Genomic DNA, 22,668 nt, shown 5'->3' on the forward strand with positions numbered 1-22,668 from the left:
CCCGCAGTTACCAAGCCTCAGAGTCCCGCGTGGCGTAGCTCAGACTTGATGCGCGATCGAAAAATCGCTCTCATTTCCGTGGTCGCAAACTTTTTTCCAAGATTTCTTCGCAATATTCTTAACAAATGTCTACTTCACACTGTGATGTAAATTTCCCGATTACCATATTTCGTAAACGAAAGATAATGTCTACTTTATTTGAAATTTCACGCGAAAAATGGGTACGCCATTTTGTGTTGTAAAACTATGTAAATGTGAACCAAAATCTTCAAAAATCATGAACAATATAGCCAAAGCATCTTTTCAAAGGAATATTGTGTTTTTTATTCCATAAAAATCATACAACTGCAACACCACCTGCTTAAGTTCAAAGATTTTCGGAGAAAAGCGAGTTCGCGCGAGTTTTTGAAAATTGGTCATGTTTGAGCTGCTGTATCTCAACAACGGATCAACATTATGAAAAATGGCATACAAATCCATAATGAACCATCATTTGTGAGTATTTGTGCCAAGTTTCAGGTCCCTAGCTCAAAAAAAGCCATTTTGGACTTTTGTCCGGCTTTTTCCGATTTCGGACCACTGTGCGCTGAGAGGCGCTTCATGGTGTGTGTCGTTCGCACCCAAAATGACGAGTGCTGCGATTTCCACAAACCTCCTTCCCACCACACGCACGCACACCCGTGCAAGAAAGAGCTTTTGTTCCTTCCGAGGTCACAGTGTCGCCGATGCGATATACATCTCTTCTCGCAAGCGCGCTGGCGGCGAAATCCCGCAGGCGCGCTAAGCAAGGGGCGGAAAGGAACGGCTCCTCATCCCAAAGATCGCAATAGGGTGGTTTCCTATTATTTTTTCAGTGCCTAAATCGAAAGATTATTACTCCTGGAGTACGCATTTCACGCTTTTAGATTTTTAAATGACGATATCTATTTTTCGCTATTACATGAAAATTGAAAATTTTCAAGCTCGCGAAAACACGACGGCTGACTATGAATGCTGGGAAAAGCCCGTGTGATGTCATTCTGGTTCCCGCTGTCGCCGTGTGAGGTGACCTTGGGGCGATGATATTGTGCGCCGCTGCGATGCTGGCTGTAGCCAGGTAGCGCTTGGCTTAAATAAGGATTATTATTACCCTATCAAACGAAGGAAACTTTCCGACTTTAACCAGTTTTAATAGGTGATTATTAAGACATGTTTCCCTGAGCTGTGTGCCTCATGCATGCATTGGTAATCTCTGACGATGTAAAACTCCTATCTACTCGTATAGAAACTAGGCCCCTGTGACGTCAAGTGGAGTGGCATCGCATGGACGCCAATCTGGCCTATTTCAAATGAGGTTAAAATTGACTATTGCCATTCGTCTAAACTGGGAATTATAAAACCAAATAATTTGTATATTATGAATACACTAATGGTGGGTAACGAATCGCAATCAATGCCTTTCGTTTTCTTTGATGAAAGAAACTACCCTATTAATTGCAATCGCATTATGCTTTCGGAGGCAGCAAAATTTTCTGCTTCATTGGTATTCGCGTTAGACGATGAGGACGGAATTCGTGGTCGTGATTTTCATGCATGCGGCAGCCACGGTTCTAAATATTCATGCGGCGGAGGTCAGAAGGAACGCGATAAATCAGCAAGGGAGCAGTCGCAGACGGGATTCACCCTCCCGATGGAAATAAACACTCGTGCCTTTAAGACATGTGCTCCCTCTTATAATTGGGCAATCAGCAATCGAGAATGAGAGACACATCCTTCTTTCCTTACTTTTTACGACCAAGAGAATATCAAATGACTCATCTTAGGTCTCCTCAACTCCGCTAAATGAATTTACGCCCTTGGATCATTGCAACCCTCATGTCGTAAAAAAAAAGGTAAGCGAAAGAGTATACTCATGGAGGGAATTAATCACGGCTATGGTTCTTAAACTAAGCGGTCGGGAGAGTCATGTCACTAAAAACTCGCCCTTTCTGCGTTCGCCCCGGTACATTCACAGATCTTCCGTAGGTTTTTTAATTTTATTTTAAGCGATCCTCAGCGTGGTAGGGAGGTTTATTGCCTTATAATGCATTCATACGCAGAGAAAACGCGTTACTCACGTTCGGATGAAAATGCCCAGGATGATGATATCCATGCGAAGGTAGGAAATGAGGCGCTTAAGCAACGGACTGAGATGGACAAAGAAGTAGTGGCATAAGCCAGTGGCGTAGCCAGGGGGGGTCCGGACACCCCCCCGAAATATAAAAGCACAATTATTTTCCTTAATAAAAGAAAAAAAATTATTGAGAAATCATGAATTTACAAAGTATTTTTTTAACAAATGAAGTTTTTTCGATAGTGAAAGGTGTTAAAATTAGTTTAAAACCCATTACTTAGTACCCTATTTTTCAAAAATTTTCCCCCCTGTTTTTTACCCCCTCCCCCCCACGAACGAAATTCCTGGCTACGCCACTGGCATAAGCTAAATCTCAACCAATGGAAGCGAAATGTCAAGAGCCACCGAAAATAAAACAGCGATGAGAACGTGAATCGGCATGAAATAAATGCGTGAATAGTGGCTATGAAGGACGAGACATAAACGTTGAGGTGATGTGAGGGGAGCGAGTTTCCCTTTGTTTGACAGCTTCTCTTTCCTCTGGCAGACACACCTGCGGCCGTATGCGCTGCTCGCCATCCCGAGTGTGGCTCGCGGGTGCGGGGAGAACAGAAAAGAAATGATATCACGGATTTTTTATCATTCCTCAAATGACTGCAACATGTCTGCGTCCTGAATAGAACGGGCATAATCTTAAGAGAGACCGAACGTAATCATCTACACGAAAGATATGTGATTAGATTAATGAATATTACATGGAAAATGCGCTAAGCGGTCGAAAAAATAAAAAGAAATTAAAATTCAATACTTAAATCAATGAATAAAGTATTTAAGAAAAAAAATTGACGAAGGTTTTAGTGAAATAGAACAAAAAAACTAAATTTAAGCATCATCGATTAAGCAGACGCTACGGCGGGAAGAAGTTTTAAATTTTTTCTTCTGGAGTATGTCCAACGCAATCTTAAGTGGGCATTTAATGAGTGAGTGAAATCGAAATCGTCCCGGCTATACCGGTGAGCCAATTCGCCTCAAACCAGAGGGCGTGGGACAGAGACCACGTGCTTCGGCAGTGGGGAGAGCGACACCCCCGGAACCACCCTTCAAATCCACTCCTTCGCGTCAAGACTGCTGTTCGCCGAATGGCGGGATTAGCGAGATAACTCCCTCATTACATATTATACGACTATTTGACCTTAAGAATCTTCGCGTGAAGACAGTGGCCTCGGTTTCCTGAAAGAGCCTCATTAAAAAAAACACCAGTGACTGCGCCAAAGTTGCACATTAAAGTTCACTATCAAGTGTGAATGATATTCCGGTTGTGTTTTTTTTTATAACATAGAGCTGCAATGGGCTTCGCTTGCGGTGTGTCGCGGTTTATTGCTACAAGGCCCTCAGGAGGAAGCATGAAAGTAGGATTAAAGCGAGTCAGCTAGATCCGATGTAAGCGGGAGAACGTGAGATGGAGAAAAAGGAACAGGGGACAATGTAGATGCTCCAGACGGAGGCTGAGGGGACGAAACTAGATGAGATGAAAATCGGGTTGGAAGAATATCAAGATGAGAGGCGTGGGAGATGCTTTACGAGGGGCAAGGCCATTCGGAGGGAATGCAACGAAGTTAAAAGAGGAGACAAATTCATGACGAGGTGAAGAACGGCCAAACAGGACACGTGACACACTCTCTCTCTCTCTCTCTCTCCCATCAAAACCTGCCTCAAACGGTGGATAATATATACTGATGACGTGGCCTCGAAACCAGCAACTGATCGTGCATGAGCACACTAAAATAATGGCTTAAGGTCTAAACTCTTCAACAAAATCTTTTTGTTAAAATTATATTCAATTATTTTGTATTCTTAGTAGATTTTTTTGGGAATGTCTATTTTGAGTGTTTTTCGAATGCATAGTAAAAATATTTTCGTAAAAACTATTTTTTTAAAGAACCGTCGATTTTTTTCGATTAATCGATCTTTCGGTTCAAATTTCGGTTTTTGTACTGAAGCCGAGCTTTTCAATTCGATTCAAAATCGATTACTCGAAAAATCTGTTTTGATCGACATTTAACCATCATTTTTGTACCACCACCGACCGTGAGGCTCCGTCTGCAACAAAAGAATCGCTTGCTTCGCTCCGTTGCCGTTTAGACGATTGTGGGTCAGGTAAATGGGTCGCGGGATGGATGACTTCTGTTTCTTGCGGATGCATATAAATATCACCCGGATATCCATCCGCAGCAGCAGCAGTGATGAGGTTTTTTTGGCGGCGTTCCCTCCATCCCCCAGAGGAGGCCTTCTGTCATCTCGCATTTCGCGAGGCTATCCGTTCCGAGAGGGAACACAGCAGCAGCGACCCCAAACGGCAGAAGCACGAATTCGAGCCAATAGGTCACCACCCTCGTTTGCGGTGACAATCTGACGAGGACACCTGTCGCACGATCCTATTGCTCCAATCCGACACCGCACACAGGTCATTCCTCCCGGCTCTGGCCTGAGGTGAAACATTAGCGATTTTCGGCCTCTGCGACCAAGTTGGGAAAATCCCAGATCACGTTTTGGGTCTGTCTTGCTGACGAGGACGATAGCGTCTGTTTAAATGGGATTGATTTCGGAAGCGAATTTTATTTCCAACGTATTTTAATTCTCGCGAGGAAGGATAAGCATCAGTAGTTCAGAAGAATCGATTTACATTTCCTAACATTTTCATTTTCTCATATAGTAATACAGAAATCGGGGCTCCAGTATTTGACAAAGAAATTGGCCTCAGATATTGGTCACTGCGTTGACATCTTGGACGATCTTTCCTGAATTCATTCCGAGCATGTAAGTGGAATCCGATGGAACCCTGTGGAGCGGAATCCGATTTCCGTAACCATATAGACATCTCGATAAAAGTTATTCTGTCAAATTTTACGAAATAATCGCGGAATAGATAGCGTCAACCCGTCACGGCGCCTCCTAAAGTACACTCGTAATGCATCGAAGAGAAAAATCAATCGTCTTGACAAGGGACTCGAACCAGGAGCCCCGCAATGCGCGCCGGGTGATCTTATTTTATTACTTTGAGCAAACTGTCCGTTTGTATTTTCTCTGACCATTTTGCTACCAATAACTGCTACATAATAGCTACTAACATATCTACACAGGTCAAAACTTGGTTGGTTCACCCAAAAACCATCTATGTGTCTCGAGTTCGCTTTTATTTTGTTATTGTAGATATTCATCTACAAATTTCACGGTAGATAAACCCAAGGACTTCGCTGGAATTGAACGATGATTATTTATTAGGCGATGGAGGCAAGTGATGCATATTTTTCCTTTTCCTTAGCTCGTGTGCGCTATGAAGAAGAAGACGGTGCTCATACTTTCTCTTGAGCAAACAATCTCACGCGCTCTCAAAAAGGCATTGTACGTGGAATGGAGACACTAAAGTATCCTTCCAGTAGCAGCGCTATGAAATGAATCAGTCCCATCATCGGAGAAAAATTGATCCCTCCCCTACTAACTGGAACGATGCGCACGTGTGGGTTGCAACATGGCGTCAGCCAATTTGCCGGATTTAGCCTAATGTTAACAGAAGAACTGAGCTAATACATCATAAATCTTCGAAAATCTACAAAAAAAACTATGTTTGTTGAGGCGGTAAGGCGGAGCCCTTTCTATTATAAATTTACCTAGGTTTTGAATGAACCAATTGTATAGGGTGTGCACTGTGCACTGTACTGCAATACGTGCTTGTTTGTGCATTGTTGAAATTCAACGCAACAATGATAATTTGATTAACGTCACTACGCCTTTTTGGCTTCGTCTCTCAAGATGTAAAGCTAGCCAAAAATGCAAATAAAATTGCTCAACACTATATCACACCAGACGCAAGTGGGACGAATTGAAGGAAAAAGGTCAAAAAGAGCAAATCCAACTCCGACCAGGCGATTTAAATTACGGTTTAAGGAACGGTTTAACAGATTCGAAAAAGAACTTCTTGAGAGTCAGTGTTTACTGCCTTCAATCTGCTCCATTTGCACGCCTCGATCTCAATTCCAGCCGGTTGTGAGTCAAGGTGTTTGCAGTGTGGACTCACTCGAGGTTTGAAAACGGATACTTCATGGCCGTCAAAAATTAACCGTTACACAACATAAATGACAGGTTTCCGCACGAAATATTCGGCGCGGATGACGGCCAAAGCGCTGACGCGAGTTCTGGAGGTGGCCGAGGTGGCCTGATTATTACTCCAATTGCGCCGTCACATCCAAAGAAGCGCTTTCAATACATACTCCGGTTTGACCAATCCGCTCCTCCCCCTTTCTTCGGATGCCGCCGCATGCGCCCGCACAAACGCAAAATACCACGACCCCGCGCTCACGACTATTCACACTCCCATCGGCACTTCATGATGGATAGCGTGATTGGACAACCCACAAATGCTCTTGAAACGATTTTAGCCAAAAAAAACACACTAAAAATAAAAAGGCTTAGTTAGAAACACCAGTTTTTTTGTTAAATTTATTGAACTTTTGGGTTCATCACGTTCAATTAATTGAAATGTAGAAATGACAGTATTATTTTCATTTTAGTGTGTTCAAACTGTGTGTATTACAGACAGTATAAAGTCGGGCGCGATTCTGTATAGCAGGCAGCATAATTTCACGGTATCCAGAAATGCGTCTAGTAGAATTTTCGAGGTATTTTGGCACATCTTACTGGATTCTCCATTTTTCACATAGAGACACGAGTTGAAGAAATGAATGGCTGTACTGCCGTAACACAAATTAATGCCGTGTTTTAGGTTTTAAAACAACACATCAGAATGTACCTCATGGGTACCACTTCACAGAGTGAAACATTTTTAGTCAATAATTTTATAGTGTTTTTAGTGATGATAGACATGATGATTCATCACCACCGATTTCACCACTCTTCACTGTTACTCCCACGAGATACTTGAGATAAAAAGGATAGACGGTCCCGGTGAAATGTTGAAATCCGAAGTTCCTAATACCTTGTGATAAAACGCTGCCGTTAAATTCTAGATGCTGCGAAAAACTAGAATAGAAGAATGATCACAGGCTTTTCCCGTCGTATCGAATCGTGGAAGGATATTCGGGAATCCCTCCGGGTCAGGTTTTCCAACTCCATCTCTCGACCCCAGACCGAGATGAAGTTGAAGACCCGGACGAATACCCGAATAACTTTCCACGAACTAGAATAAATGTTTAAGGAATTTTCAAGATTTTCGAGACGAAAATTTCTAAATCGTTGTGTCTCCCACATTTTTAGATTCCTCTGATTTTCATTTCTCACTCACTCAGTGATTCAACCCAAAGGTTGGTTTTGAATAGGTTAGGGTACAGATGACTCCAAACTTAGCCACAGGAATGTGGATCTCACACACCCAGGGCAAGTAGCTTTCGGGCGCCTTCATCAGGGGTCAGCAGGCAAGCTCTCCACCCACTACGCTAACACGCTCCCCCGTCGTCATCTCGTTCATCAGAGCGAAACATGCATCAAAAATTTTGTAGCAGAAAAAATAGTTAGGGCAAGTAAATAATAGAGCAATACTCCATTGATTTGATTACGGCAAAAATTTGTTTTCACCACTGGGCTTCGAAGTGCAGTCATTTTACGAGTGAGTGACTGAAGAAAATGAATCTAACATCCCATCTTGTAATTCGCACCCACGTCTAATTCGTACCCAAACAAAATACTAAAATCCGGAAAGTCGGACTTACTGACGGATAAACTAAAGAGAACAGAAGACGATCACGCGTTATGATGCGAAGCACTAAGTTTTTTTATTTTTAAAAAGCCCCACTTCCTGCATATCACACGAATTTATACTATTCTGCCGCTAATTCTCGGCTTTTTTGTTAGTCTTTCCTGGAATCAATTAAGTACCGTTATTTCTCAATTTATCAACTCCCAACTCAACTCAACTCCCGATTTCTCAACTTTGCGTGACTGTTAGACATGCGGTGTGTGTTCTTTTTAAGGACTTCTAGCGGTTAAGTTTAAAAGTAGCCTTCAGCGAATCATCTCGACGCTCACTCTCTCACTGCATTGAAATTCCATCTTGAATCCACAATAAGGCACATTCCCTTTCATCCCATCCGTAAATACCATTCTTTTCATCCCCTTACCCCGCTTACACGATTTTTAATGTCGCCTTCCCATTTGATAGGTGCTCACTCCATCCAGATTATTCCAAGTCTGTGATCCAGACCCTCCACCGCATGGGCGCAGCCAAAAATTAAGGCTAGGGGGAGTTTTAGGCGCAACTAATACTTTGAGGTATTGCTTACCCGCCAGGATAAGTGGGACTTGCGGGGGCCTTCCTCCAGAAATTTTTTAAGATTAATGGTTCCAAATGGCGAGTTTTACGGCTTTCTAAGGGATACTGCATTAATCTTAACACTATTCTATAAGTAATACTAATCCATTAAGTAAAATGGATTAAATTTAAAAAAATTCTCTGAGCTCTGGGGGGGGGGTTTAACCCCTAAAATCCCCCCCTCCCTGCGCCACTGCTCCATCGCATCCCCTCCGGAGGCTGCCGCTCCTCACCCACCACGCACCCACTGTCTTATCCCCCTTCCTCTCCCTCCACTCTGCACTCTCCTCCACACCCAAATCTCCAACGCCTCCACTCTTTCCTCGCCCACTTTCCTCGGAGTCCACGTTTCCTCGACGTAAAGCGACGCACTCTAGGTCAGACTATTCACTCACCTCTTCATTTCTTACATATCGATCGTCTCGTTGGATCTTTCCAATTCACAACCGCCTCATTGGCTAACACAATTCTCTAAGTATATCCTATACTGTTGCGTCCGTCATGGCAGGATTTCTCAGTTACTCACGGTTACACCCACACATGATAGATGGAAGGGTGGCATATAGCCAGGCGAGAGCATTCCATTTGGAAGTATCAAATAAATTACCTAAACACAGTAACGATGGACATTTGTACCCCAGGGCCTGAACTAGGAGTTTTGTCAAGGGGGGCAAAGATCATTTTGCCGCTCCCCCTCCCTCCTCCCCACACTACTGAAATATAATACATGCGTATGCTATTATTTTGAGATGCGGTAGTTGAAATTACACACCGTATATTTGCTATAAAGAAATTTTATAAATAATATTGTTAAATAATTTATAAATTAATAACTATTTTTAAATAAGTTAATTAGAAAAATTAAATAACTTTTTTGAATAAACTTTTCAGATTTTTCCGCCCGGGGCACGCGCCCCCTCTGCCCCGCCCTACTTATCCGGGCCTGGTGGACCCTACCGATTATCTCTTCTCTGAAAATACGAGGAGGAGCCAACCCTGTAAACCATTTATGGTGCCAAAGCGTTGCAGCAACGTGTCACTGCAACCTACTGGGAGCTGCCGCAACGTAAATGACAACGTCTTAAAAGCCTCCAAAGTCCTCCCTATCATGTTTTGGCAACGTCTTGAAAGTGTTATTGCAACGTGACACACTACATTATTGCAACACTCCTGCAATCTTTAATGAATAGTACTCATAATTATGCTCCTTTCAAATATTTTTAAAATTTGAAACGGCAGGGTTCAAATAAAAACAGTTTTAAAACAGTTTTGAGTAACTAGCTGGAAGATAGTTAATATTTCAGGCAGTCAGCTCGTAAACATTGACTCAGGCTTTTAAGATGTTGTCATTACGTTGCAGCAACTCCCCGTAGGTTGCAGTGAGGCGTACTGCAGCCACACTGTGGGATGGTTTAAAGGGATGGTAAGCGAAGGAGTTCCAAGGAAGGGTAGTGCTACCTTTGATACGTAGGAAGTTAAAAATATATCCTTCTGGTAATTGTTTATTCACTTCATATGACAAAGAATTGCGTATAAAACAACATTTTCTAAGGCACTTTCTGCCTTAGCTACTTCGAATTTTAAAAAATTCGAAAGTCCTCGAAACTATTGGAGACGTAATTATTACGCTGCGGCGACGTTGCGAAGCGACCTGAATAACGCAGCAACCTCTGCAACCTTGCACAACCTGTCTGTAAAGCAGTGGCGCCGACTCCATAAGGACTGAGGGGGCCCGAGCCCCCTCAAAAATTTGTTATGAGTGTGAGGAAAAAATGTGTCAGGATTGTCGATTTTCCCCGGAGTGTACAGATATCGAGATTCGAGTTATCAGGGTTCTAATGTTGATCATATGACTCTTCTAAAATGCTTAAAAAACCTGAAACTCTGTACGAATAACATTGCCGGGGCAAGATTTGCCCCGGTTTGGGCCCCCCCAATATTTTTTATAAATAGGCATCCCTGCCGTATTGTTGCCGCAGCATCCTGTGTTTTTTCTGGGAAATGTCTTCCGTGTTAATGTATTCGATGATTCGTGTGTCTCTCCTGCGAGGTTTTCAATTTCGCGTTCTCTCTCTCGTTTCAGGGAGCGTGCGTCGGAGGCTGAGGCGTCCCGTCAACTCGTCGACGCGCAACCGCGACCAGGAGGCGTCGGCCAGCGTCAACCGCTTCAGGGTCCGCAACCGACTCACCTCCAGCTCGCCCTCTCGCAAGTCGTCCTCGACAGCCGTGGGGTCGCCTGCAACGCCCGCCGCCGACTCTGGGTACAAGATCGTGTGCTACTACACCAACTGGTCGCAGTACAGGACCAAGGTGGGCAAGTTCATGCCGGAGGACATTCAGGCAGATCTGTGCACGCACATCATCTACGCGTTCGGCTGGCTCAAGAAGGGAAAGCTCTCCTCCTTCGAGTCCAACGATGAGACGAAAGACGGGAAGACCGGACTCTACGAGCGAATCATGCTGCTCAAGAAGGCCAACCCCAAGCTTAAGATCCTCATGGCCATAGGTGAGTGAGGACCCGATCATCGTGCAGTGAAGCTTTCTCGGGTTTTGCACCGGGTTAGGTCCTCCATATCTCATTCCGATGTTTCGATGAACAACTCGCCCTTCGTCATCAGGGATTCAGGAATCCAAGGAAGTGGAAATCCAAGGAAATAAAATTGGATTCCTGAATCCCTGATGCAGTGGCGTAGATATCCGGGGGGTCCGGACTCCTCCCCCCCCCCCCCCCCGAATCATTGAGTGACACCATAGAAGAAGACAAAATATTGAAAAATCATTAATTTACAAAATATTTCTTTAACAAATGAAGTTTTTGCGATTGTGAAAAGTGTTAAAATTAGTTTAAAACCCTCTATTTAGTACCCTGTTTTTCAAAAATTTCCCCCCCTGGTTTTGGACCCCCTCCGAACGAAATTCCTGGCTACACCACTGCCCTGAAGATGATGGGCGAGTTGTTCATCAAAATGCTAGAAGGGGACATCCCGACCCGATGCAAAACCCGAGAAAACTTTACTTCAATTGCTTGCTGGGAAAGAACCAAAAATTTTATCACCCAATCCTCATGTTTAGTACGTAATACGCTGGTAAACTAAGCATCCATATGATCTATGTAATCTATGATCAATATTTAATTTTTACTTAAATTACAAGGAAGCATCTTTTTAAATTATCACATGAGGCATAATATATATCCTAAAAATCTAGCCTGGTAGGTTGTGTCCAGAATAAAAAAATTGGGCTTCCTCTAACTAAGATTTTTCATTTCATTATCATAATTTTCGGAAATTACTTCAGAAAACCTGTAAGCAGGAGAGGATTTAATGCAAATTGATATATTTTGTATTAACCCATCAATGCCCGTGGGTGCAGTATGGCACCCAGTGCAGTGCCGAGCCAATACTCCTGCAATGCATTTATTATGTAAATTTTAGCGTAAATTTCTGTGCACATACTTAGTAGAAGGTTTCCTCTATAATTCACTCAGTTTTCAATTGTGTTCATTGAGTTGAGATCATATGTATCATATTTTATAAAAGTGAAATATGTGTGATTTTAAAAAAACTTTGGGTGCTAACGGGCTAAATGGAAATAAATTTACCAACACTTGTTACGATGGCATATCTATGGGGGAGAGGAATAGAATCCCCCTTCCTCCCTCAGAATTCTAAAAAAAAAATTGTATCACAGCATTCGACAGCTCATTCATTCAAATATTTCTTTGTGCCAAGGAATAGTGACTTATAGTTGTCCTTAGCATAAAACTTTTATCAGTTTAATGAGTATTTTTATGAGATTAATGGTGTGGAAATCACCTTTAATTTTTATAGATTCTTCTTATTTGCATCCTCCTCTAATACATGACGCTTATGAATCGTACATATATTTTCAATAACAGTTTCCAAAGACTCATTTTAAAGCTTTGAAGATTAATCAGTGCTGATGCAATTTTTTATCCTTCAGGTGGATGGTCTTTTGGTACACAGAAATTTAAGGACATGTCTGCCACACGTTATGCCAGACAGACGTTCATCTACAGCGCCATACCTTTCCTGAGGGACCGAAACTTCGACGGTCTTGACATCGATTGGGAATACCCGAAAGGAACGGATGACAAGAAAAACTATGTGCTCCTTCTCAAAGGTATGAAAAATCCACACTACATGTGGGCTTGAAGGCAATCGGTCAATGTGCCTTAATAACTGAGAAATAGTTCACAGTTCTCTTACATCATGATCATACTATGTTTAATATCATATCATAGACCAAAATGGGTTCATAATATGCATAAAAAATCATGAAAAATCAGAAAAAAATAAGCATTGAAAAGCAAAATTATGCATTTTATATTTTAAAGTTTTGTCTGGTATGGGTAGTAGAGATTGTAGTACCGCCAAAAATAGAGAATAACGAGGTACATGCAAATATGTACAATTTTCCTCTTTTAGTAGGTAAGTATGAAATTTGATAAAATACAAGACACCTGTAATCATATGCTTTTTTGGCAGCAGAATCTACCGGATGTGGGATTGGATTTTTCTCTTTTCAACTCACTCACATTAAGCGGAGCTCTCACAAGAGATACAGCTTCAAAACCCAGTACAGGCAAATTATTATTGCTCTTCTCTAAAAGTTTTATGCAATATGTACTTTGCCTGAAATAAGCAAGATACTTCGTACTAAGGATAGTAATTGTAATTCGTTTTTCCCAGAAACAATAAAGAACTTAAGTATAAATTATTCCCTCATCAAAAATATTCACAGCGCACACCATAATTTCTCTTCCAAGTAAACAACAGACAGTGTGATACACCCCACCATGTGTCAATCAAGGTGGCTGATGAGGTGGTACGTAGATGCAAGCATTAGCTTCAATTTTTTCCTCTCCTTCCAACAGTTCATTTGTAGCTTCCAGAATGACTCGCAAAACTGCAATTTCAGTTAACCTACTGTAAAATTTAAGCCTCCTTTGATGACTTTGACACACAAAACAGACGAAGGAGAAACAGAAGCTGCCCATATTCTAATTTTGCAATTTGTTGAATCAGCTGCTTTGTGCTATAAATGAATCCCACCTTCGGCCAAAATATATTTTACCCTATCCAAAAGAAAGGATCAACTCGTGCTGAAAGAAACTCAGAATATCAACAAATACCAATAACAGGCAATAATATCAACATTATTTCACTCAACGTGCAATGCGTAGCAAGGTATAAACTATCATTTCCAGATTTAATTCGTAAAACTAGAAAAGTGAACGTACTCTCTGGAAAGTGTGTCATCCTTTCTTTTGCTCCTGCAGAGCTTCGCGAGGCGTTTGAAGCGGAGGCGCAGGAGGTGCGCAAACAGAGGTTGTTGCTGACAGCTGCCGTGCCCGTGGGTCCAGACAACGTGCGTGCCGGATACGACGTCCCTGCAGTCGCCAGGTGAGACCTGCAAAGACATGCTCCTCATACTCTCTGCACCAAACAAAGCAACCACCTAACTCACTCATCTATTGTCTCCGTTAGGGTTTCAATGAAAACAATCAGCTGTGAGACATTTCACAGATTTTCATGTCACAGTTGAAAGCTTGGTCATAAAAATTTCCTCTAATCTAATTATTTTCATTTCATCTAACATGGAGTTTTACAAGGGTACACACACCCACATCAAGTATTTGGGAGATTAACCATCCATGTAGGGGATTATGCTATGTATGTATTTGATTGTAAATTAAAAAACTCAATCCTGAAATAAATATTAAATATTTGGTTAGTTGTTAAAAATGCTGCGTAAGATACATTTCAGCTTGACATTCTCTTGATTAAGTTCCCAACGGGAAGAGCAAAATGTCAAGCAGGTTTTTGCACACAGCATTTCCCACGAGGAACAGCTTTTGCAGCACAATTCAAATTTATGAGCAAGTACAATTCCTCAAAAGCAATCAGTTTGAGTGCGCTAAGCTGAAAAAAGTTACCTAATTTATCAAAGTAAACTGTGAAATCTTACGGCCATCATTTATGAATCCACCTGTGAAATGATCATGTAGTGTAGAGAGAGGCAAGGTAAGGTTAAAGATCCCTGCTGAGAACCCAAATGTTCCTACAGTTACCTGGATTTCATCAACCTGATGGCGTACGACTTCCACGGCAAGTGGGAGAGGGAGACAGGGCACAACGCACCACTCTACGCGCCCTCCTCTGACTCCGAGTGGAGGAAGCAGCTGTCGGTGGACCATGCGGCCAACATGTGGGTGAAGCTTGGTGCCCCCAAGGACAAGCTCGTCATTGGTATGGCAACCTACGGCCGAACCTTCACCCTCTCCAACCCTGCCAAGTACGGCGTGAACTCCCCAGCCAGCGGCGGCGGCAAGGCCGGAGACTACACCAAGGAGAGTGGATTCCTCGCCTACTACGAAGTGAGTTGTCCACGCAATCAAAGGCATCAGTTCAAACTGCTCGTCTCACATCCGGGCAGCCTCTAAATATCACTCCCATCCCATTGTGCCTCAGTCAGGGTCCCTTGCTCACTGGCACATCTGTTCTAAGCTGCTGCTACTGAAACATAGCACACGATCATAAGAATATACATATTTAAATTGAACGCTCAAATGCTATGAAAGAACATGAGCAAAAATCCTAACATGATTCATGATTAGATGAAAATACCTAATAGGACTGAAGGCTCAAGAAATTAACCTAGTGTGCTCCCTACATTTAAATATGTACTTTGTAGTAGTCCTTATTTCTTTCAACCATGAGCCTGAGCTCAACAGTTTAGAACGAGACTTCATTTTTGGTCATCTAAAAAGTCACTAAATTATGTAAACCCCTCATAAAACCTACATTACTTAAACAATCATAATATTATTATCTGCACATTAAAGTCAATGGCAAAGATGAAATGGCATAATTTTGATGCTTTCACATAAGACAATTTTTTATATGACCATACGTTACAAATAATTTCCTGATGCATGTAGCCAAGAATAAACATAGGAGATTGGAGTTCTAAATTGTTTTATCTTTCCATTTTGTAGCCCCTCGTCAAAGATATCGGATTTCCCTATAGGTTTTATCAAAGCCCCCTTTTTATAGGAAGACTTTGGACAAGCTCGCGAGTTGAAGACTCAGTTTCTCTCTCTCACCAATCCATCTTTGCCTCTTCATTCAGGTGTGTGAGATGTTGCGCAGCGGAGCCTCGTACATTTGGGATGATGAGATGAAGGTGCCCTATTGCGTGAAGGGTGACCAATGGGTGGGATTCGACGATGAGCGCAGCATCCGTAACAAGATGCAATGGATCAAGGACGGAGGATTTGCTGGTGCCATGGTTTGGACCGTTGACATGGACGACTTCACAGGGGCAGTGTGCGGCGGAGGAGTCAAGTACCCACTGATTGCAGCCATGAGGTGAGAACCATTTCAGAGACTCAGATCAGTGGCGTAACTATTGGGGGGGGGGGGGAATTAGGGGATTTCCCCCCCCCCCCCCCCCCCACCCAAAGCCTCAGAGAAATCAAAAAATTATTTTAAAATCTTGTCTGGATTTGATATATAATAACTGCATCTGCTAATAGTTCAATTTTAAGGGCCAAAATGATGTAAAATGCATTTTCAGGCATGTTATTTTTTTTTTAATTTCCTGAAATCCCAGTTTCCTGGGGGGGTAGCCCCCACTTACCCCAAAGCATATTCCTAGTTACGCCACTGACTCAGATCATCATTTATGTAATAGTGGTGATTTGATCGACAATTTTGTACTTTTCCAAACTATTTACTAAGAAGGTTGGTTTCACGACACTGTATTTTGAGTCTGATCAGTCTTGTGTCTTTGCTTGTTAGTATATTTCCAAAGGTGACGAGGAGGAGGGGTATGACATGGAGAACCTGGGAATGGGAATTGTTAACGAGGGAGGACTTTGGTCCACCCTCATGTCAAACCCAACGGGAGGTGTTCCCCAATAGACAGCCATCATCCTTTCATGTCCCAAAATCGAAAACTAAACCATTGAACAATCAGGGCAGCCCCTCAAAAAATGGCAATTTTTCTCATTACTGATGACTTTTAGCACAAAAATATGGTCAATCTAACTGAAAAAAATTATTCCATTGTTCTTGTAGAAATTTGGAAAATTTAAAGTGAAAATTCAGATATAAGATACGAAAAAAATTTGTAAAAAAATTACATTCATAATATTGACCCTAGTAGGCAAGTTTTGCTGGGTATTAAAATTCATTCCAAGGAAAATAGGGCTAAATAAGAAATTCTAGTGGACACCCTTGCCTGAATGTGTACATGCCAACACATGTGAATATCACACATAGCATGAACCGGAGTTAGCACTATTACCACTTATCAAAGGAAAGCATGGACTGATGCATGGCATAAATAAAATTCTGAAAATAGCAAGCATATTTAGTAAAACTGAAATGATTACAATTCTAAAACATTTTATCATTAGATACCTACCAGGGGCACAGCTAGGAATTAAGGCTAGGGGGATTTCAGATGCAACTAATACTGGGGTGCCTGGGGGTGTGGTATACCCCGCCAGGGTAAGCAGGAGGTGCGGAGGCCCTCTGCCAAAAAAATAATAAGATAAATGGTTCAAAATGGTGATTTTTACAGCCTTCTGAGGGGTATTTTATTAATCCTCACACTATTCTATAAGCAATATTAATCCAATTAAGTAAAACAGATTTAACTTAAAAATTTCTGTGAGCTCTGGGGGAGGGGGAGGTTTATCCCCCAAAATTCCCCCCTCGCTGCGCCACTATTAGGTACATACTACATTAAACTACACTCTCATTCACTCACTGTTTCAGACCAAAGGTTGGTTTGGATATGGATATAACTCATGGTAGACCTTAGGCCCTTATTAGACGAGGTAGCCAGGCGACGTCGCCAGCGACGAACCTGGCTACCCAGCTTGTCGTGGGTCATTGATTCTTATGGGCCTTATTACACGAGGGTAGCCAGCGACGTAGCCACACTTTGGCGACTGACTGGCTACCGAGCCCCGTCGCCACTCCGGTCGCCATTGGCTACCCATACTGGCGACGCTGCGTTGTAGCATACGGAGCTTATTACACGAGGTCGCCAGGCTACTCGGTCAGTACACCTCGCTTGGTACTGCTCACGGTTGTGTTGTGTTCTGTTGTGAGTGGGTGAGTTGTTCAGTATGTCCACGCCAGTTGAGAAAATGCCTACATCTTCTGATTCAGTGGAAGAGATACGCGGAGAGAAGAAGAAAAAAGAAGAGCCGCAGAAAGACGACCAAAAGAAAAAGCATGAAGAGCTCGTGAAAAAGTGCCAGAAGTTGGCCGACACAAAATTAAGATAACGTTACCACTCACAACGCAGTCCACTATAGTTCACAGCAAACTGAGAGAAAACGGAAAAATTCTGGCTACTGAACTGGCTACATAACTGGCTACTAGGTTTGGTAGCCAGCGACGTCGCCAGCTACCGTCGCTGGCGACGTCGCCTGGCTACCTCGTCTAATAAGGGCCTTACGAAAATTTAAGCCAAAGATGTTTTAAATAGCACATAAAAACAATGGCAAACTATAATTGCATTACATATTCTGATGTATCTCTTTTGATGAATTTTCTAAAAGTAGAGAAAGTCAGATAGTAATTACTTACATAATGCTCTTAGATAATGATTTGCCTTTTTAATATGCATTTCATTACATACTGGGTATAGCTAATAAAGGCATTAAAAAAATATTAATAAACAAATACCTTGATCCATCAGGGAAGAGCTGAGAGGCGTTCCACGAGCAGGAAATGCAAAAGACATTGACTGGAGCAAGGTGGCCAAGAACGTGTTGAAGACAGAGGCTTCCATCCCCCCACCCATCAAGATCTCCGTCAACGAACTGCTGAACCGTGTCAAGACTAAGGGAACACCTCAAATACAGAATGACATCCAGGAAGTCTCAGATGCCAACAGTGAGTATAAAATCCTCAGCGAGACTGGCGGTTTCCGTCTCTGCTTTCCAAGTTTAAGATAAATATATTTAGACCAATCAATTTAGCATTCAAATCTGAGAGCAAACAAAACATCCTTTTGAAGTAGTATAGGTGGTCCCCAGTTACCTAATGGACGAGTAAGTTTTCTCAGAATGTCTGTAAGTCAGAGTTGAACTAAACCAAGCAACCAATAATATTGTAATACATACATATTAGCAATATTTTGGCAAAAAGATATTTTTGTCAAAATAAATTTTGTCATTAATTATGCATTTGCAATATGAAATATACAGTTAAAGATCATAGATAACATTTCTCTTCGTGTACGATTGGTTGATCATTGAATGATCTTCGAAAATGAATCAAGATTTTTTTCCCGCCACTGACGATTCCCACTGCAATGCCAGAGCAGACGTCCAAGTAAACAAGAAACATTCCTCATCAGCAAGTAAATAGAATAATTCCACTTCACAAAGGAGATTATGATGGAAATAATAAGTCTGGTGTAGCCTTACATTAAAAAGCAAATATCCTGGTGCTATTGCATCCGATTTTATGTTTTTATAAAGATCGCTGAAAGCATCGAAGGAGCATGGGTGTTCAGCAACACGGGTAAACCAAAGCTGGATTATCAGGATTCTGCTGTATTTATACTTGAAGGAAAGGGAGATAGGCTGATATGTACGTGCAAATAGAAAGGGAAGGAAAGAAAACTTAGAAAAGGTCAGCTTTGAAGGTTGAAGGGTGCATAATTATCAAGAGTTTTCAATTTCTTGATCACAGAGAATTTCAATTTTCACTATTTGGTGAATTCATTGATAAATCATCTTGGTATTTGGAGGTTGATAGCAGCCAAAAATGATAGTGTGAGCATGGGGTTAAAAACCTATTAAAGCAACCACTCTAGAGAATTTCACAATGGCAAAAAAAATAGATTTTAGTGCATTATGCCAGACGACTTTGAATTGATAGTAAAAAAAAATCACTAACCATTCCTCAAACAACTACATCCTTAGAGCTAGCATAGCATAATTAAGTTATGTATTATGAAAATCAAGAAGGAATAAATATGTATCACCTACAACTGACTTATTACAACAAGAAATTTTTGTGAAACTTTATACATCAAATTATTATCATCTCGAAAATTTCACTGGTCTTTTAAATTATTCCCTCTTCATGGCCTCATGCATGGACATACCCAGCGAGGGGCAGGAGGGGGCAGCTCCTCCCCCCCTAGAAGCAAAAATCGCAAATGTCTTTGAGGAAAACAATATTTTTTCAAGCAAATAATTTTAAAAACTAATAAAAAGCTGTTACAGTTTCCTCAAATGTTGATTCATTCACCTTTTCCATGCTTAAATATCACCTACAACTTGAACAACCACAGCTTGTCCCCCCCCCCCCCCCCCCCCCCCTAGTTTTGATCCTGGGTACGCCCTTGGCCTCATTAGTACCCATTTTCCCCATTCACCTAAAACTTTTCACTTTTCTAATCGATCCCACTTCTGTCATGGACTTCTCACTGTTATCAGTGGATTTCCCTACATGCACACTCTTCTAGTACCATTCAACCCATTAACATCTCTCTCTCCTCTTTAGATTTGATCAGTCCTCGCTGAATGGCACTTTTTAAAAATTCCCTATTTTGGCCTCATTGCAGCCCGTCCAGCTCAGGTGCTCTGTTATATGACCAGTTGGTCCTCAAAGAGGCCTGGAGCAGGAAAATTTGGCCCAGAAGATGTGAACGCTGCCCTTTGCACTCACGTCATCTTTGCCTTTGCTACTCTACGTGACCATCGCTTAGCGGCCGCTGATGAAGACAAGGATCCAGAGATGTACGAGAAGGTCATTGCCTTAAGAGAGGAGAACCCAAAGCTGAAGGTAACGCTCCTTTTATTTTCAACTATGATTAACTCCCTGTATGGACATGATGGAAGATTTCTAAGGTTGGTGCAGGAGAAATATAAGTCCTGTTTAAAGGTTAGGTAAAGCAAACCCTTATCAGCTTGAACTGTTCCAACGAAAATCTTCCATGATGACAGATGTTTGGAAGCTATAAAAATATGATTCTACAAATTTATGGAGAAGATGTCCAAATGAGCATGAAAGGCTAGAATTATTTTATAAGATTCCTTATTAATTTTTTTCCCATTTCACAAATACATAGCAATATGTATTTTTAATAAATGGCTGAATCACTTAGTTCATTTTTGCTCCATTTCTTGTTAGAATCCAATTTGAGTTATACTGAGAGGCTCGATTTTTCTTTGCAGGTTCTTCTGGCGATTGGAGGGTGGGCGTTTGGTTCCACTCCCTTCAAGGAGCTTACATCCAACGTCTTCCGAATGAACCAGTTTGTCTATGATGCCATAGAATTTCTCAGGAAATACAAGTTCAATGGACTAGATGTGGACTGGGAATACCCAAGGTATGAAGGCATCTCTGGCACCATTCATGCAATAACCCTTGATCAAAAACAGAATGATATGCACACTCTTTCCAAAGTGAGCGCTGAAATAATTATTAAAATTGTGAAATTTCATAAGGCTCACTTACAGAAAATGACAACCATATCAATGCTATTTTTGTTCATTCTTCATCAAAAGCGTGACCTATATGTGCAAAAGGGGCATCATATGTAAAATCAATACATATTATCGAATGAGGATATAAAGCACAATCTGTTATAACGAGTGGGGATAATTGCGAGGGCAGTGCTATAGCAAGTGATTTTTTGTGTTGGTTAGCCCAAGTGGAAAAGCACAGGGAAATCATCCACTCATAATGAGTGCCCGTAGTTGGGTTAGCGGAATAACAAGTCCATTTCAATGCGTAAGTCGACCGGGAAGTATGACTCACAGGATAACCCTGTGCCAAACTTCAACCTCACGATGGTTGTAACTTTATCTCAGGTGTAAGGCATAATTGTGGTACAAAAATGAAAAATTATTGCCTTCTCTACAATTTATGGATATCATCATTCACTAATGCCTTAATTCCTTGTCTGGGCACCACTGTGAAGCTAGGAGGGATGCACGCTCACCATGGTCACGTCATAATTGGACTCACTCTTCTTTTGATTTTGCCTACGATGCTAACGTTGCAATCCCTCAGAGATAATAACACTAGCAGTGAAAATTGCTTTTAAGTTATATTTGACACAATAGGTGGCTCATCCGTTGCAGCCCAAATGACAGTGATAGGGATCAGCAAAGTACATAGTAAGTAATGTGGCACCGTCTGCGGATGAAAGCAAGGGGGAGGGGACTCTAAACTGCCGCAGGTCTTCTCAAAGGAGCTTTGGAAGATACTTAAAGACTAAAGTATTGAGTTTTTTTATTATATTCACTCAAAAGAGAGCATTCCTTCATTAAGTATTCAGTGTAACATATCCAAACATCAACTTTTCACTGTTTGCATCTTATCATTGGGGTAACAGAACCCATAATCCACCCAAAATTAGAAGGAGTCCAAACGAGAGTACAAAAGAAACTGAATATGCTTATTTTTAAAACATAAATATAATCAAAAATAATATTTTAATATTGATTCATTTTCTTCTGGATTAATATAAATGTGAAAATAACTCAAATATTCTACTTTTCGTGCCATAATAACCTGAAAAAGATAACATTTTTGATAGACATCATCTATTAGGAGTTAAGCCTTATCATCATCATAATTAGTCAACAATCCTTATATGTGTTTGACGCAGCTCTCCATTCATCTCTCATTTCCGCTAGCCTTTTCATTGTGACGTATTTTGTCTTTTTTTCATCCTTTATAACCTGTCCTAGGTAACTCATCCTTTGCCCTTCTTCCCTTCCACAACTGTTTTCATTGCCTTGTTAGCCTTTATTGTTTTTGTTATCCTAATAATGAGCGATTTCCCTGGGATCTTCAGCACTCATCATAACAACTTCTACGGTAATATGTATATACATACTAAGGATTTCATTTATCCCACGTTCCAAGGCTACTAATATGCTTATGAACATTTTCACTAACGAAAATTTTGAAACCAAAGAAAAGCTCATTATTTTTCCATTTTGACATAAAATCTTCCAATCAGATTTATGGTAATGTGATTTTTTTAAAATCCTTTCCTACAGAGGAGCAGATGACCGAGTTGCTTATGTTAACTTATTGAAAGAGTTGAGACTGGCATTTGAGGGCGAAGCTAAGTCATCCGGACAGCCTAGATTGCTGCTCACTGCCGCAGTGCCTGCATCATTTGAAGCCATTGCTGCGGGGTAAGTCTGACTCCTTTGACATGTCTCTCGTTGGAG

General features: G+C 41.4%; 1 protein-coding gene across 1 annotated transcript in view; it reads left to right on the top strand.

Annotated features, from left to right (window-relative positions):
* LOC124155462 (probable chitinase 10) overlaps positions 1 to 22,668 on the top strand; it is a 160,567-nt gene that overhangs the window by 133,946 nt on the left and 3,953 nt on the right. Inside the window, exons 3-11 of the mRNA XM_046529296.1 lie at positions 10,498 to 10,920; positions 12,378 to 12,557; positions 13,717 to 13,840; positions 14,505 to 14,814; positions 15,570 to 15,808; positions 18,159 to 18,355; positions 20,040 to 20,260; positions 20,653 to 20,807; positions 22,492 to 22,632. Of these exons, the coding sequence (XP_046385252.1) occupies positions 10,498 to 10,920; positions 12,378 to 12,557; positions 13,717 to 13,840; positions 14,505 to 14,814; positions 15,570 to 15,808; positions 18,159 to 18,355; positions 20,040 to 20,260; positions 20,653 to 20,807; positions 22,492 to 22,632 (1,990 nt within the window). The remainder of the gene's footprint in view (positions 1 to 10,497; positions 10,921 to 12,377; positions 12,558 to 13,716; positions 13,841 to 14,504; positions 14,815 to 15,569; positions 15,809 to 18,158; positions 18,356 to 20,039; positions 20,261 to 20,652; positions 20,808 to 22,491; positions 22,633 to 22,668) is intronic.

Source organism: Ischnura elegans, chromosome 1, assembly GCF_921293095.1.
Source record: "Ischnura elegans chromosome 1, ioIscEleg1.1, whole genome shotgun sequence".
Taxonomy (NCBI): Eukaryota; Metazoa; Arthropoda; class Insecta; order Odonata; family Coenagrionidae; genus Ischnura; species Ischnura elegans.